Here is a 16,594-nt window from a genome sequence, read left to right on the forward strand (position 1 = left end):
TGGCTCATAGCAACAGATTTTAACTGTTGTACATCAAATTTAGCTTCAAGTCAGATTACATTAACTTGGATTTTCTTATGGATATTTTCAGTTACCTGACCTGCTGCAAAGACTGAACAGATTTATTTTACATTTTGCTAGTTTAGGCTGCCTATTTGTTGCTTAAAAGCTTAGAAATGTTTTCACATTGGCCAGATAATTTCATTGTCTTAACTAAGGAATGAGGCAGGTCAAAAGTTATACAGACAAGAGAGGCATTTACTTTTGCTTGCCAGAGGTTTATTTAAAAAAATCATAGGCTTGACCAAGAATCAACCTTGTTGAAATACACTGGTGATTGTGGGTGCTTTTTCAGTGGCTACTGTTTCAACACAAAAGTGACCTAGAAGACAGTTGAGCCCTAACTGGATCAGCTCTTCAGATGGAGTCTGAAGATCATCCGGGTGCTTGGTTCTCAACATTATGGGCAGAGTGTTACGCTGTGGACAGGTATTAGCAATCTCTGCCTCACTTTTGGACCATGTTCCCCAATCTCACTCTGGTTGTTTCCCTCTCTGCTGATCAAATAATACACGACAAGACCCAAATCCACTCAGATCTTCGCATGCCTTGGCTTAAACCCTGACTCATGGAAAGGCACTTACCTCTTAACAGGCAGCCACTCTTCAGCCAGTTTGGTAAACACAATTTTTTTAAAAAAAGAAAAACCCTAACAAATCAGGTAAAGTCCTAAATTAGACAAATTGCACAAAAGAGATGAAAAGAAGGCTTCCTGGGAAAGGAAGAGATGTCCACTGAGAAAGCCAACTGGGCTGCGCCTTAGAAAAGCATGGCCCTTCTCTTACAATGCATTAATCTTAACCGAGCACAGCAGGAGCTGGCTTCTGTCCCACCCAGAGGGGATGCTCCCCAGGCGGTGTCCAAGAGCCGGGAAGGCAGCTTTTGTCATCAGGTTAGGTGTGGCAGGAAAAGCCATTCTGACAGAGTCCAGTGGTCCTGTTAGCGGAGACTGCTGCTGCTGCTGGCCTGAGAGCTGCCCATACCTGGGTGGTCTGGACTGTGTCGGTTCTGGGGAAGACAAGAAAGGAGGGGTAAGAGAACACCTTAGGAAGTAGCCTTGGCTTTGACCAGGGCTGTCCAGAGGAAAACTGGAACCTGCCTGGGGTTTTACCTTGGGTCCAACCTGAGGCAAAGGACTCCACCTAGGACAGGGGAGAGATACTGGGGAACGCAGTGGGCTGTAGTAACCAGCCCCTGCCTTACCTTCTTTTTCTTCTTCTCTTTCTTCTTCCTTTTCCTTTCAGGATCCTCTTCTTTTTTCTTTTTCTTCTTCTTGTGATCTGAATCAGATGGTGTTTCTGTAGGAGACATTAGGTGTCTATCACCCACAGAGCTCCAGATTCCCTATAGCTAGGAACTCTGAAGACTACAGGACAACCCCTAGTCAAGGGCAATTGCTTTTCTTCAAATGGCCAGAAAGGATATGGAGGCACTGCTAAAGCCCCTGTCGCAAGTTGCTACTTGCCCAGGAGACACCATTCCGTCAGTTTCTTTTGTCAGGAGAATTTGGGAGTCCAGGGCTCCGTGGCGAACTTAATTCGGCTTTTAACTGAGGAAGGTGGAACCAGATTCAGAATGTCAGGTTTTCTGCCTTTGAATAGAACCACTTCTTACCTGGGGGGACAGGATCCTGGGTACGGCTCTGTTTGTGCTTGTGTTTATTCTTCTTCTTGGGAGGCTGAATGTGCATCAGACGACACTGCTCTGGCAACTGAAGGAACCAAAGAAAGTCCAGGTGAGTAGAGGGAGGACATCTGCTCCCATCATCTGTTCTGCTCAGTAAGTTACGAAGGAACAGACTTGGACAGAAAAACCACCTCCGTGCCTTTCAGGCCCCCCCATCTGCCTTCTTCCTCCCCAAGAGGGGACTCACCGGGCCAGTGTGGAGGCGGAAGCCAGCCAGCATCGTCCCTGTGATAGGATTAAAAGAGCCACCAAGAATAGGGGGCTTCTCAATGAGGGAGCGGAGGCTGCTATTATCATGGGAACCAGGCAGATCAATCATCCCCGGCAGGTCAGGCAGGAAGTTGCTTAGCTTCTCCTTCACTTTCTTCCCACAGAATTTATTATAGGCATGTTCCAGGTTGTAGTGTGTGATCAGATTGGTGCTGCCGGTAAGCTCTGTGCTGCCTGCAAAACAGGATTAGTCCCAAGAGTAGAAAATTTTTTTAAGTCACTGACCCTGAGGGAAAATGAAGGACTATGTTTTGGCCTAAATAAGGAATCTTGTAAGTGTGAATCACAAAATTTAAATTCACTTTTAAAGTCAAACAGCAAAAGTAAATAACATGATAAATACTAAAAATAAAATACTATAGGATGGTGGGTTGGAATAGGAACGAGAAAAAAATAGGGAAAAGTCCAAACAGGGCAGAGATGGAAACTGCTCTAACCCCATGAAGGAGACACTCTTCCCTTCTTGGACTAACCAGAATAATATGATGCTTACTCCCTGCTAAACACTGTTCTGAGTGCTTTTGATAAAATGTACTAGTGAGAAATTATACTCTCGGACATGACCAGGATACTACTACCTCACAGCTCAGCTACAACCAAGCTAAGGGCCAAGTATGACCCAATGGCTTGAGTATCTTGTCAAGGATCTTTTTTTTTTTTAGGAAGATTAGCCCTGAGCTAACATCTGCCACCAATCCTCCTCCTTCTGCTGAGGAAGACTGGTCCTGAGCTAACATTTGTGCCCATCTTCCTCTACTTTATATATGGGCTTGATACACGGTGTGTAGGTCGGCACTTGGGATCCGAACCAGTGAACCCTGGGCTGCTGAAGTAGAACGTGCGAACTTAACTGCTGTGCCACTGGGCCAGCCCTTCCCCCACCTTTTTTTTTTAACTAGGAAGAAACATTAATCACCTTTACATAGAAAAACAGCCAGGAGATTTTTCTAGCTACTGCTGCCTAACTTTTATCACCATTTTTATTCTTCCACATCATACCGACTGTAATACTTTGCCTAGAAGAAAGAAACGTTTGCTCAGAAGTTGGGCAACTAGAATTCTAATTCTGGCTGTCCTCTATGCCTCGGTTTCCTCTTATCTATGGAATGGGGTTATAACTATCTTAAGTACACTAAATTTTTTTTCAAGGTTCAAATGAGAACATATTCAAAAGGATAAAGTATTATACAAATGCAAGGCATTATCAGTACAAATATTGCATAGCTGACTTTTTTCAAAGAATATAAACTTATTAGTAATATAATAAGGATCCAGTGGCAAGGGTGGACATATCTAGCCTACAACTTCATCTAGAGTTATGATGAACACAAAGGGTACAAATGACAAAAGTGGCTTGTTTATAATCATTCACTTGGGAAAACTCAGGTTCTGAACTGTGAGCCCCTTGAGGGCAGCGACAATGTCTTGTTCATTCATATATCCCTCGTGCCCAACACAGTAGACACAGTGGGTGCTCAATAACTATTAAATGAAGAAGGAATCTTTCCCTCAGACCTCTAGGCCTTACCCTATTCTTTGCCTTGTTTTTTCAAGCCAAATATCTCAGAAGAATGTCTACCGTAATGGCTGGAGACCCAATGCCACAGTACCTCTCCTCATAACTCCTAGGCAGTGCCTCCTGCCATAACAGTATCCTGATTTTTTCCCCTCTCTCAGCTCTCCTCCTGCCAGGTGGTTATGCTCAAGGCTCAGGTGAGATGGCACTCTGTGCTTTTTCTCAACTCTTTAACCTAAGAGTCCATCCAGCTTCATAGAACAATCAGTTCTATGAGGATGACTTATAAATCTCTGTCCCCAGCCCTCCTGAAAACTAATCTTGCCTTTCCAACTTCCTCTGACTTAATTCCATGCAGCTTCAATTTGTTTTTTTGAACTCCAAATCTTCCTCACCTTACTCATGGTTTCTCTGTTTCAATACATGGCACCCACATTCTCCAGATGTTTTTAGGAGCAGTACTCCTCAGTTCAGAAATCTCAGTGGCTTCCTATTGCCCTCAGGAAAAAGCTCAAATTCCTTTGGCATTTGCCGTCAAACACATCTTACTGTGACTTAGCTTCGGGGCCTGATCAACCACTAATCCCCTCTGCAAAGCTGCTGATCCATCCAAATGGGTCGCCATCATCTCCTCAGAAAAACACCCCTCATATTGTTTCTTTTTAGGAAATTCCTTTTAGGAAAATTGACCTAATTATTGGAAAATTCTTCCTAATTTTCTTCACTCATGTGAATTCTTCAAGGTCCAGCTCAAGTGACAACTTATTCCTGCTGTCATTTTGGATAAAAAGGGACATATTTTGAAAACCATCATGTAGTTCTTAATAGTCGTGAGTCATGACCACAAAGTAATGAGCTTGGCCTTGACAAGAAAGAGAGTCACTACTTTATCCTTAAACAACATAGTTTGTATCCCTAAGTAAAATACACTTAAAAGTAAGGACCATGGGGCCGGCCCTGTGGCCAAGTGCTTAAGTTCACGCGCTCTGCTTCGGTGGCCCAGGGTTTTGCCAGTTCGAATCCTGGGCACGGACATGGCACCACGCACCAAGTCATGCTGAGGTGGCGTCCCACATGCCACAACTAGAAGGATCCACAACTAAAAATACACAATTATGTACTGGGGGACTTTGGGAGAAAAAGGAAAAATAAAATCTTTAAAAAAAAAAAAGTAAGGAACAGGCTTATTAATCTCTCTCCCTTTCTCACCCCATGTCCCCTTTCCTACACATCCAGCATTTGCTCAAAACAGATATTCAATATCTATCAACTGATTGATATAAATAGGTACAATCAGAACAGGTAAGGTTAAAGAAACTGCTGGTAGATGTGAACCACTAACTAAGCAAAGGAAAGGCAGCCTCTCTATTCAATACTATTACATATATAACTGCACTGTGAACTTCAAAGTACTGTACTGATATTCATTATTTCCCTCAACTTTTTTTTTTTTAAGGTACGCTTTTTTTGGTGAGGAAGACTGGCCCTGAGCTAACATCTATTGCCAATCTTCCTCTTCTTTTTCCTCCCCAAAGGTCCAGTACATAGTTGTGTATCCTAGTTGTAAGTCATTCTAGTTCTATGTGGGATGCTGCCACAGCTTGATGAGTTGATGATGGCTTGCTCAGTAGTGTGTAGGTCTGTGCCCAGGACCCAAACTGGCAAACCCCAGGCCACTGAAGTTGGAGCTCACAAACTAAACCACTTGGCCACCGGGCCGGCCCCTTCCCTCCACTCTTGATGTAGCAGTAGGATGGGATGAACTGAAAGGCATCTTGAAGACTTAACATGTCCAAAACGACTCTTGATTTCCACCTCCTCAAACTTGCTCGTTCCTGGTCTCAGCACTACCATCCACCCAATTATTCAAGCTAAAAATTTCCAAATCATCCTTAATTCCTCTCTCCTTCACTTCTATATTCAGTCCTTCATTCCTATCAGCTCTACCTCAAACATTTATCCTGCATCCATTTACTTCTCTCCTCCACTGCTATCACCTAGTCGAAACCATCTCTTTCTTGGACTCCTAAACAGTAACTCTTGACTGATTTTCCCACTTTCCTTTCTTAATGTAGCTGCTTGAAGGATTAAAAATAAATAACAGACCATGTCACTCTCCTATGTTAAAATGGCTTCCCCCTGAACTTAAAATCTAAATGCCTTAAAAAGGCCTCTGCCTATTCCTCCCACCTTCACCTCCTATCACTCTTTCTTTTGTTCATGTCACTGGAGTCCAGCAGGTCTTCTGTCCCTCAGATATCCCAAGCTTTTTCTCACATCAGGGCTTCTAATCTCATTTCCTGTATCTAGAATTATCCGTCTCTCCTATTCATAAATGGCGCTTCCGCTGCGCTTATGTTTTAGCTCAAACATAATCTACTCAGAGAGGGCTTCTCTGATGGCTTCAGCTAAAGGATTTCTCCCTCCTCAATTTTTTTTTTTTTGAGGAAGATTAGCCCTGAGCTAACTACTGCCAACCCCCCTCTTTCTGCTGAGGAAGACTGGCCCTGAGCTAACACCCACGGCCATCTTCCTCCACTTTATACGTGGGACGCCTACCACAGCATGGCTTTTGCCAAGTGGTGCCATGTCCGCACCCGGGATCCGAACCAGCGAACCCGAGGCTGCGGAGAAGCAGAACATGCGGAGTTAACCGCTGCGCCACCGGCCGGCCTCCCCCTCAATTCTTTATCACGTTTTCTCCATTATCTGATATTACCTTGTGTACTCTTTGCCTCCTTCACTGACAAACTCCGAAAAACGCAAAGATCTTGTCAGTCTTGTTCACAGCTGTGTCTTCAGCATTTAGAACAGAGCTCAGTACACAGTAGGTGCTCAACAAAATAATTTTTTGAAATGAAAGAATCTAGTTCAATTCGAATCACTTCTTCAAACAGATGAGGAAAGCTGAGGCCCTGAGGAGGGCAACATGCCCAAAACCAACAGCAAGTTTTTCGCAGATTTGAAACTAAAACCTTAGATCCGCGGGGATGTTAAATCCGGACTCTCTCGTTCCAAACTCGAACCCTGGATAGTTTTTAGGGAGGCATAAGCCAGTGTGAGGGACAGGGGCCTGATAAGGCGTGAAAGATGGTCATGGGGATGCATTCTCTTCCCGTTCGCAAGCCATCACAAGAACTCATGTCATCCCTTTGGTGGTGAATCCTCAGAGCCCTTCGAACTTAGAGCCCCGAAGTCCCGGCACGCGTTGCCTAGGTTACCTCTCACCTCCACCAGCCGGCTGAGAGCCACGCCCATCATCTCCTCGCTATGATCTGATTGGCTGGCTTCGGCTAGGCCTTGTACTCACCTGGCAGTTCCCGCATTAAGTAGAAGGGACCACAGCCAGCCGCTGACTTGTCGGCGCCAGGAGGGGCCGTGGCCGCGGTGGGGGGCGGAGCTGTGCCGGGTCCCCCGCCCGGAGGAGGGGGAGGCGGTGGTGGAGGCTTTCCAGGTCCGAAGCCGAGTGCGGTTGGGGGCGGTGGTGGGTCAGCCTGAGCCCCAAACAGCGCCGTGAAATTCTCCATCTTCCCCTCCGCCCCGGCGCTGTCTGGTTGTTTAGTATTGGTGATTCTCATTGGACAATCCTTTCACGGGGTACCGCCCTCTTCCTCCAGGAGCCGCTTATCATTGGAGTGCCTCGGGCCCCGCCTACCTTCTTCCGGCAAGGACTTCCGTCGCTTTATGAGAACGTTCAGGAAGCGCTATTTAACCTTATTAAATTCTCTCTCTGCCAGCCGGGGTCATATATCCAATAAAATGACTTAGGCGGGAAAAGCGACAGCCACATTGGCCAATAAAATGTCAAATCCCATTTTCACTGCTGACCTATCGTAAAGTCCAGTCAGAGATCTAATTCCGGGTCCAGAGGCGGTGCATCCGAGACCAGGCCCAATGGAGGGAGAGGCGGTTACCTGACCAACCGACGCCGGGGAGCTGCGGGCCCGGCTCCGGCTGAAAAGATGGCGGTCCTGGCGCCTTTAATTGCTCTGGTGTATTCGGTGCCGCGACTTTCACGATGGCTGGCACGACCTTACTACCTTTTGTCAGCCCTGCTCTCGGCTGCCTTCCTACTCGTGAGGAAGCTGCCCCCGCTCTGCCACAGTCTCCCCACGCAACGCGAAGACGGCAACCCGTGTGACTTTGACTGGGTGAGCGACCCCCGCTGAGGACCCCGCGACCTTGACTGTCCCTGCCCCCGCGGGTGCATCCGGGGGCCCCGAGGTTCAGCTTTGTGAGAACACCTGAGGTTCTGAGCCTGTAGCGGACTTAACAGACCATTAGAGTGTAGGGCCTGGACCCTCTTCGAGTCTAAACCTCTGCATGTTCAATTAAGATAGGAAAACAGCGGGTTAGCCTGGACGATAGCCTGGCTCTTTCTGACTCTGGAGTCATCTTTCCATCTTACCATTCATAGTTGTCAATAGCCCTCCCCAACTCAACACATGTGCAGTGTTTTACAGTGCTGCTCATATGTAAAGCCCGTTGAGAAGCCAGTGAGGTGAACAAGGCAAATGGTGTTCCTGTTTTATTGATGAAGAAATTGATCTCAGCGTGGTTACACGACTTGCCCAAGGTCACACAACTAGTGAGTGACTGGGATTTGAAACCACTCTTCTGGCCATAGTACCTGCACCCTCTGTCAGCCATTTCTTAATTCAGTTCACATTTCCGGAGTGCGAGCTTTATGCTAGGCACTGTGCTGCATCCTGAGAATGCAAAAGTGAATAAAATTGTTAAGCCTATTGAAAAGGAATTGTAAAAAATACATTGTAGAGAAATCTATCTCAAGCCTCTTGCTGTATTTCCTGGGTAGGAGTGGAGGGACCACTCAGAAAAATGAATTGAAGCTCTGTGCCCTCTGCTGTATGGCAGCATCTGTATTCTGAGGAAGGAGGGTCATCCTGAGTTTTTATCTTTTTTTCCAGCCCTCTCAAATGAGTCTTGACCTTTACTAGAAGCTACTCGTTTACTTTTATCCTCCATCTCGTTTACTCCTTAGTGCTTTGTCTGTCCTTTCCAGACAGTATTATTAATTAGCTCAAATGTTGCCCTGCTATTTTCAAAAGATCCTATTTTTATCTGATATTCTATACCACTTTAAGCAATATGGAACTCAAAAATATAAGTGGATAGTAATAAAGATTTTTTTTTAAAGATTTTATTTTTTCCTTTTTCTCCCCAAAGCCCCCCAGTACATAGTTGTATATTCTTCGTTGTGGGTCCTTCTAGTTTTGGCATGTGGGACGCTGCCTCAGTGTGGTTTGATGAGCAGTGCCATGTCCGCGCCCAGGATTCGAACCAACAAAACACAGGGCCTCCTGCACCAGAGTGCGCGAACTTAACCACTCAGCCACGGGGCCAGCCCCAAAGATTTTAATAAATGTAGGGACCTTTTATATAATTAATTTCTCTATATACTCATCTAATAATATGCAAGATATTGGAAGTTTTATAGTTTATTATTACTCTGATAGAATTTTTTTTTTGGTGAGGAAGGTTGGCACTGAGCTAACATCTGTTGCCAACCTTCCTCTTTTTGCTTGAGGAGGATTGTCCCTGAGCTAACATCTGTGCCTATCTTCCTCTATTTTGTATGTGGGATGCTGCTACAGTGTTGCTTGATGACCAGTGTGTAGGTCTGCGCCGTGGATCTGAACCCACAAACCCAGGCCCTAAAGCAGAATGCGCACACTTAACCACTACAGCATCGCGCTGGCCCCTAGACTTTTTTTTTTTTTAACTACTTAGGGTTTATGGCCGGTGTTTGTTTTTCTGGAAAATCCCTGTTTTACAGATTTACCTTGGTGATTGGGAAGTTAGTATATTAAAGTAAATAATATTAGCAATAACAGGTAAACTTAAAAATTTTAGTGGCTTAACAGAATAAAAGTTTATTTCAATTTTATTAAATAAAAGGAAAGAAGCGTTTTGCTTTTCCTATATATACAGTTTTTCAGAGTAATCAAATAATTGATAAGGGAATGTTGATTTCTTAATAGAAGAATTTGAATTAATACAGAAGGAATGATAGAATTTAAAAATCATTTAGCAGCACCTAATGAAATAATAAATCTAGGCAGTGATCATCTGTGGATGCTAAAACCATCAGATTAAAAGTTGATGTGTCCTCTGAAGGATGCAGTGGGGAGTACCTAGCACCACCTGTGATACAATTTTGGCAAAAAATTTGGATTTTTATTGTATTCAAACCTCTAAATTTCATTACCATTTTACAAGAAATATGGGAGATGGAGGATTATCATTCGAAGAAAACATACCATGAGTATGAAGGCAGCCAAATCTTAAAAGCAAGAAAGTTGACAGTACAAGTGACTCAATGCCTTCACCAGACAAATAGCTGGGGGGTAAAAATGAAGGGCAGGTATCCTTCAGAGTTTAAAGGAAGACCAAAGAAACACACCAGCCAAATGCAGTGTGTGGATTTTGCTTGCTTGTTCCTGATTTGAACAAACAACTATAGAAAGACAACTTGAGATAACTGGGATGATTTGAATAAGGACCAAATATTAGATGACAGTGGGAATTATTGTTGATTCTGTTACATATGATAATGGGATTTGGGTTTGTTAAAAAAAAGTCCTTATCAGGCCAGCCTGGTGGCACAGTGGTCAAGTTTGCATGTTCCTCTTCAGCAGCCAGGGTTCACCAGTTCGGATCCTGGGTGCGGACTTATGCACCACTTGTCAACCATGCTGTGGCAAGCATCCCACATATAAAGTAGAGGAAGATGGGCACTGAGGTTAGCTCAGGGCCAGTCTTCCTCAGCAAAAAGAGGAGGATTGGTGGCAGATGTTAGCTCAGGGTTAATCTTCCTCAAAATAAATAAATAAGTTAATTAATTATCTCCATATCTGTAAGAGATACACACTGAAGTATTTATAGTGAAATGATATAACTGGAATTTGCTTTAAGTTTCCCCAGCAAAAAAAGTGAGTAGCATAGATGAAATAGAACCATTCTGGCAAAATGTTGCCATGAAGCTGAGTAAAAGGGGTTCATTAAAGTGTTATGAGGAGGAAAAATAATTTTCCTTCTACTCTTCTGAGTTTCTTGGCTGAAACGCCTGTAATAAAAGACAGACTAGACAATTAAAAGACAAATAGAAGTTTATTAACATGTATACCTCATGCATACACAGGAGATGCCCCAGGAAACATGAATAACTCTAAGGGGTGGCTTAGAACTCTACTTATGCAGCATCTTCAGCAAAGTATGATAAATTTGTGGAGAAACAACTGGACAAAGGAAAGCAGTTTTAGGCTTCCAAGGGCAACAAACTGGGGGAAACTAATGCTAGGTAAAGCCTAGTTTGCTAGGTAGATTCTTCTGGGGCAGTCTCCAGGCTGATAGGGTCTAAAGTTATCTCCCTTGATTAACTTTTGTCTTTCCTGGTAGAGAGAGTTGGAGGGATACCTTTGAAAATTTATATCCTGCTTTTAGACTAACAGAGGGAGAACAGGGAACTTTTTTTTTTGAGGAAGATTAGCCCTGAGCTAACTACTGCCAATCTTCCTCTACTTTATATGTGGGATGCCTACCTCAGCATGGCTTTTGCCAAGCAGTGCCATGTCCACACCTGGGATCCGAACTGGCGAACCCTGGGCCACCGAGAAGCAGAACATGTGAACTTAACTGCTGCGCCACTTGGCCAGCCCCGGGAACTTTTCTTGTATCTACTTCTTAATTACCTTCAGGCTCAAAATAATCCTTATGCCAAAGTGGCATATTTTGGGGTGGCATATTCTCTTACCCTCTAGTATCCTCTCTTTCCTTTTGTGTATGTTTGAAATTTCCTGTAATAAAAAGTTTAAAAACAATGAATGAACAAGCAGAATGACCAGGGGGCCTCTGCTTCATACAGTTATTCTGGAACCCAGTCTCATTCTGTCTTCAGCCTATGGCCTTACCGTCATCCCAGCATCCAGCGAGCAGATGATGAAAGAAAGCTGGAATTCAAGGATACACTCCTTCTTAACTGTCTAGGGGCAGTGGCCACTCACATTCTATTCAGGAGTACTAGTCACACAGTTCTACCTAGATGCAAGGAGACTGGGAGTCTAGTTGCAGTATGCCCAAGAGGAAAAGGAAATAAGGTTTGGAGTATACATAGCCAGCTCTTGTCATAGACTCATTCTCTATCTTGAGAGAATATTCCTTGTAGTCCCATCTTTGGTCTTCTGACTGACCACAGTTCCCTTTTAAAATTCACCTTTCCACAATTGTAAATCCCAATTCTAAACCAATTTCATTCGTGAAAATGCTTCTTAATTTCTGCTCAGGTATATTTAGTAAGGTGTGTCGTCTTCCTTAACCCCCACTTTACATGTCCATTTCTTTTTTTTTTTTAGATTTAATTTTTTTCCTTTTTCTCCCCAAAGCCCCCCGGTACATAGTTGTATATTCTTCGTTGTGGGTCCTTCTAGTTGTGGCATGTGGGACGCTGCCTCAGCGTGGTTTGATGAGCAGTGCCATGTCCGCACCCAGGATTCGAACCAACGAAACACTGGGCCGCCTGCAGCGGAGTGCGCGAACTTAACCACTCGGCCACGGGGCCAGCCCCTACACGTCCATTTCTAAATCTAGTCAGTTACTTTTTTTTGGAGATCAAGGCTGCAAACCTAGGTCCCTGACTCCTACCTGTAAATTGCTGTTGACCGGTTCTGTCTGCAATAATGATTTGGGTCCCTGTATTATAAACAAAAGGTATGGAAGGCTTCAGACCATCAAATGTATAGTTGCCCTTCCTCCCATGCTTTCTCTCACATGGTTTTTGCTATTCTTCATTGCAGTCTTTACTCTTTGAAATTATCTTGTTTCTTTGTCATGTTTATTGTGTGTCTCACTTGCTCATATGGAGCTTACATTCTAGAAGGTGAGAAAGAACTATAAGCCAAGGTTACCAAAAAGGGCCCTTGAGAGTTCTGAAAGGCCTCCTTCGATTCTCAAATTAAATTAAAGGTGCATGGATTTCACTGATGATTAGGTGGAGAGGAGTGACTTAAGTTAAGCAAAACCAAACAAATGGAATAAGCATATATTGTATGAATGGAATATTACTGAGCAAGTTTCCCTGGAAAAGTTTTGTTTTTCCAGGGTCATACTGAGTTGGTTGTAATATCATACAGTTTTACGCTAAATACTTTATACAACTCTTTCATACCTGTTATCTCATTTCATCCTCACAACAGCATTTTGAGGAAACCAAAGCTCAGAGGTTACTCCAGTGATTTGTTGAAAGTCACCAGCCAGTTTGTGGCAGGGGTAGAACCTGAACCTAGATCTTCTGATGGTTGTCCTTCCCGCTATACCTTAGCTGTCTCCAGTTCGTTCGTTCTTGTTACTGTAACCACGGGCCCTCTAGGACCAGTTTGAGCTGACCTCATCTTATCAACAGAGTGATTAAGAGTTGTTTTTCAGAGGCAGTGTGCAAAAAAAGTTGCAAGTCACGTAGCCAGAACATGTGCAGAGGAGAAAATCTTGACCTGAAATGACACCGGAACCAAAGATTCCCCCCCACCATGGAACCAAAGGACTGGGCCATGATTAGAACTTGAAAGTCGGATTCTTACCAGAAGCGAGGGGTCCAGTGTGTAGGAAGACCTGGTGTGAAAACCCCTTCCACACCTTACTGTAAATGTTTGAAGCTCTCCAATTGACACCTGCCCCGCCAGTGTTTCCACGTACCAGCCTGTTCTCCCTAACCTCTTATGTTTCACCCCAAACAGTGAATCGGGGAGACAGATTTGAGAGCTTTGCCTCCTGTCTCCTTGCAGGTCGACCTTGCAATAAAGCCTTTTCTTTTCTCAAATGCTGGTGGTATAATTATTGGCTTGTTTTTATGTGCATCGGGCAGAGAAGCCCCTTTCTGTGCAGTAACATTACCATTCGCAGTTTGGATCTCTGTTGGTTTTTATTCCATATTTGGCTTCCTTGCCCACCCAAATCATCTCTATTCATGGCTCTCTTGTCACTTTGATTCTGTCCCAGAGAGAAGTAGAGATCCTGATGTTCCTCAGTGCCATTGTGATGATGAAGAACCGCAGATCCAGTAAGTTTAGCCTGCTTCTTCGTCTCTCAAGGTTAGGCCTAATGCCTCTGGAAGTGCTTTCATTGATGTTATGAGAGTCCCTCATTCCAAGCCAAGGCTGAATTTGATCTTGGACTTTTATCCCCTTCCTCCTCTCCCGTTTCAAAGTACTCCAGGAAGAGAGACAAATAATGGGATATAGGAGCGTGCAGCCCAGCCTGACCTGTGACGTCTTTGTGTTTCAGTCACTGTGGAGCAGCATATAGGCAACATCTTCATGTTTAGTAAAGTGGCCAATGCAATTCTTTTCTTCCGCCTGGATATTCGCATGGGCCTGCTTTACATCACACTCTGCATAGGTAAGGAGACTGGAAGACTTGGTTGTGGGAACCACATTCCAATCCCAAACCAGTTTCTCCATACCCTTCTTCCATATCTTGTACCTAATTAATTGTGGATGTGGCTCAGGTAATGAGAATCTACAGTGACTTTATTTAAGAGGAAGGGAATGTGTCAGTGGTCTACATATCTTTGGTGCCTGAAATCTGAGTTGGTTTGAAAGTAAGTCCCCTGCCCAAGGCTTTCTATGTTTCCTCTGATGTCTTTTTTCTGTGTTTAGTGTTCCTGATGACGTGCAAGCCCCCATTGTATATGGGCCCTGAGTATATCAAGTACTTCAATGATAAAACCATTGATGTGAGTGTCCTTCCTCCCTTCTGTTTCTTGGGGCCCTTGTGGGTTTTGTAGTTGTGTTCTTTACTCACTAGCAGGAGCAACAGTGCTTCAGAATGGAAGTTGGGCACGATGGTTTATTATGGGATCTAGGGGAGAGGGGGAGCCAGGAGGGGGAATTAGATGCTAATGTCTGAACCTCCCCAGGAGCCTGTGTGATCCAGCTCACTGTTTCTTCCCTGTGTGTGGCAGGAAGAACTGGAGCGGGACAAGAGGGTCACTTGGATTGTGGAGTTCTTTGCCAATTGGTCTAATGACTGCCAATCATTTGCTCCTATCTATGCTGACCTCTCCCTCAAGTGAGTACTGTAAAGGGAGGGACGATGGAAATGGAGATGCTGTACCTTCTCTCTCATTGTTTTTGGCCCTGATTTTTGCACATTACAGTCAAAGGCGCCCCCCCCCCCCAATCTGTCTTGTTTCACTATGTTAATAATATGTTCTTCTCAGGTACAACTGTACAGGGCTAAATTTTGGGAAGGTGGACGTTGGACGCTACACTGATGTTAGTACCCGGTATGTAAGGGCCTGGGCAGGGAATCACTTTGCGTAATGTATACAGATGTGTTTACAGAATACTTTCTTGGCCCTGAAGGTACAAAGTGAGCACATCACCCCTCACCAAGCAGCTCCCTACCCTGATCCTGTTCCAAGGTGGCAAGGAGGTCATGCGGCGGCCACAGATTGACAAGAAAGGACGAGCTGTCTCTTGGACTTTCTCTGAGGTACATGAAAGAGTGGGCAAGTGGTTTGGAGAAGGGTATGGAACAGTGGGTGGGCTTTGAAGCCCAACCTGGGTTTGATTCCTAGCTCTGCCACTTGCCCACAAGCTTTGAGGGTGGGGACTAATTATTAGAACTCATTCATGAATTCTCTCAGCAAATTTATATTATGCTTCTACCATGTGCCAGACCTGCTAGTACTGGGGAACAATTATGAGTTAAGATTTAGTCTCAAAGGCCCTTGTACCTATAGTCTGTAGACCTTAGGTTCCTTAGCAGTAAATTGGAGACAGTAACACTCAGATCATAGGGTTGTTTTGCAGATTACATTAAATATAGCTATAATTGTTGGCACAGTGATTGGCACATAATAGGTACTTAGATATTAGTTGACTTTTCCAGGTACCCAAAAAAGGAGTTAGAGTAGATTTCTGTCCTTTGCTTCCTCCTTTCCTAGAGACTGTGTCTAAATACTTCTTAGTTCCTAGGCTCTGTACTCTCCCTTCCAACCTGAACCCTGATGTGTGCATCTCTTTTGCACAGGAGAATGTGATCCGAGAATTCAGCTTGAATGAGCTCTATCAACGGGCCAAGAAGCTGTCAAAGGCTGGAGATAATATCCCTGAGGAGCAGCCTGTAGTCCCAACCCCCGCTGCAGTGCCAGATGGGGAAAGCAAGAAGGAAAAATAGGATCCCTGCCCTGTCAGTGCTTCCTCTCTTGTCAGTGCCAGGAATTTTTGAGGCCCTGCCCCTTCTCTAACCACAAGCCTTGCCTGCGGCCTCAGCCCTTTGTTTATGTTTTCTCTGTTTGGCTGTGCCTGGGTGGGGCAGGGCACTGCTTCTGATTTTAAAGAGGCATCATGGGAATTGACAGGCCTCCTCCAGGAAGGGCTCCACTGCTGTTGCACTAGAGGAAGGGAGAGATGTCATATGATGGAGGAGGAAATGCTTTCCCTCCAAGCTTGGGTCAGTGTGTCAGCTGCTGTCCACCACTCACACATCACCACAGTGAGGTTTCATTACTCCTCTTCGTGGACTTACACAGCCTACTTAGATACTTAGATTAAGTAAATCCTAATATAAGATGCTGGGGTACGGAGTCAGCACTAAGGTTTTTCCCTCAAGGACCCTTGCTGCTTTAGGCCCTTCTGGCTTGGTCTGTGGCCTTCATTAAAAAGTATAAGCTTAACTTTGTCACTGCTCCCAAGGAGAAACCTTTAACCACAGAGTTTTCTCATTGAAGATAGTAATGAATAATCCCCCTATTTTGTGGAGAGTGGGAGGTAGTGGGGCCTAGAGGAGAAAGTCCCTGGGTAAGATTGGGGTTTCACTTACCCTTCTACCTGCTCACCACACCCGGTTGATGGTTTTCCGTAATAAAAGAGACTGGAATTTCCTTTTGATTGTGCCTTTTTGTGTTACTCCTATATTTGAAAAGCCAGGCAACTGCAGAGGAAGTGCCCATCTTAATTTCAAAGGCCAACCTGATTAGTTTCACCACTGCGCGCTGTTGGTTCCCAGCACTGGGGAGAGTTGGGAAAGGCTGGTTTCCCTAAT

The 16,594-nt window shown here is 44.6% G+C and overlaps 2 protein-coding genes across 3 annotated transcripts; one reads left to right on the forward strand and one right to left on the reverse strand.

Moving 5' to 3' along the window:
• Window positions 1-257: 257 nt before the first annotated feature.
• Window positions 258-7,110, reverse strand: MED19 (mediator complex subunit 19). Its single transcript, XM_008531103.2, has 5 exons — window positions 6,843-7,110; window positions 1,934-2,190; window positions 1,675-1,771; window positions 1,264-1,358; window positions 258-1,068 (listed from the first exon to the last, which is right to left on the reverse strand). Exons 1-5 carry the CDS (start codon window positions 7,108-7,110, stop codon window positions 1,000-1,002), a joined length of 786 nt encoding a protein of 261 aa, XP_008529325.1. The 3' UTR covers window positions 258-999.
• Window positions 7,111-7,224: 114 nt separating this feature from the next.
• Window positions 7,225-16,433, forward strand: TMX2 (thioredoxin related transmembrane protein 2). 2 transcript variants are annotated; one of them, XM_070563976.1, is made up of 8 exons: window positions 7,225-7,683; window positions 13,544-13,604; window positions 13,829-13,942; window positions 14,203-14,279; window positions 14,508-14,614; window positions 14,766-14,831; window positions 14,911-15,040; window positions 15,581-16,433. In XM_070563976.1, the coding sequence occupies exons 1-8, from the start codon at window positions 7,495-7,497 to the stop codon at window positions 15,725-15,727; spliced, it is 891 nt and encodes a 296-aa protein (XP_070420077.1). In that variant the 5' UTR covers window positions 7,225-7,494; the 3' UTR covers window positions 15,728-16,433. The 2 variants fall into 2 exon arrangements, with proteins under 2 accessions (XP_070420077.1, XP_070420078.1); XM_070563977.1 differs by lacking the exon at window positions 15,581-16,433 and having other exon boundaries at window positions 7,495-7,683; window positions 14,766-14,820; window positions 14,911-15,035.
• The last annotated feature ends 161 nt before the right edge of the window (window positions 16,434-16,594 follow it).

Source organism: Equus przewalskii, chromosome 11, assembly GCF_037783145.1.
Source record: "Equus przewalskii isolate Varuska chromosome 11, EquPr2, whole genome shotgun sequence".
NCBI lineage: Eukaryota > Metazoa > Chordata > Mammalia > Perissodactyla > Equidae > Equus > Equus przewalskii.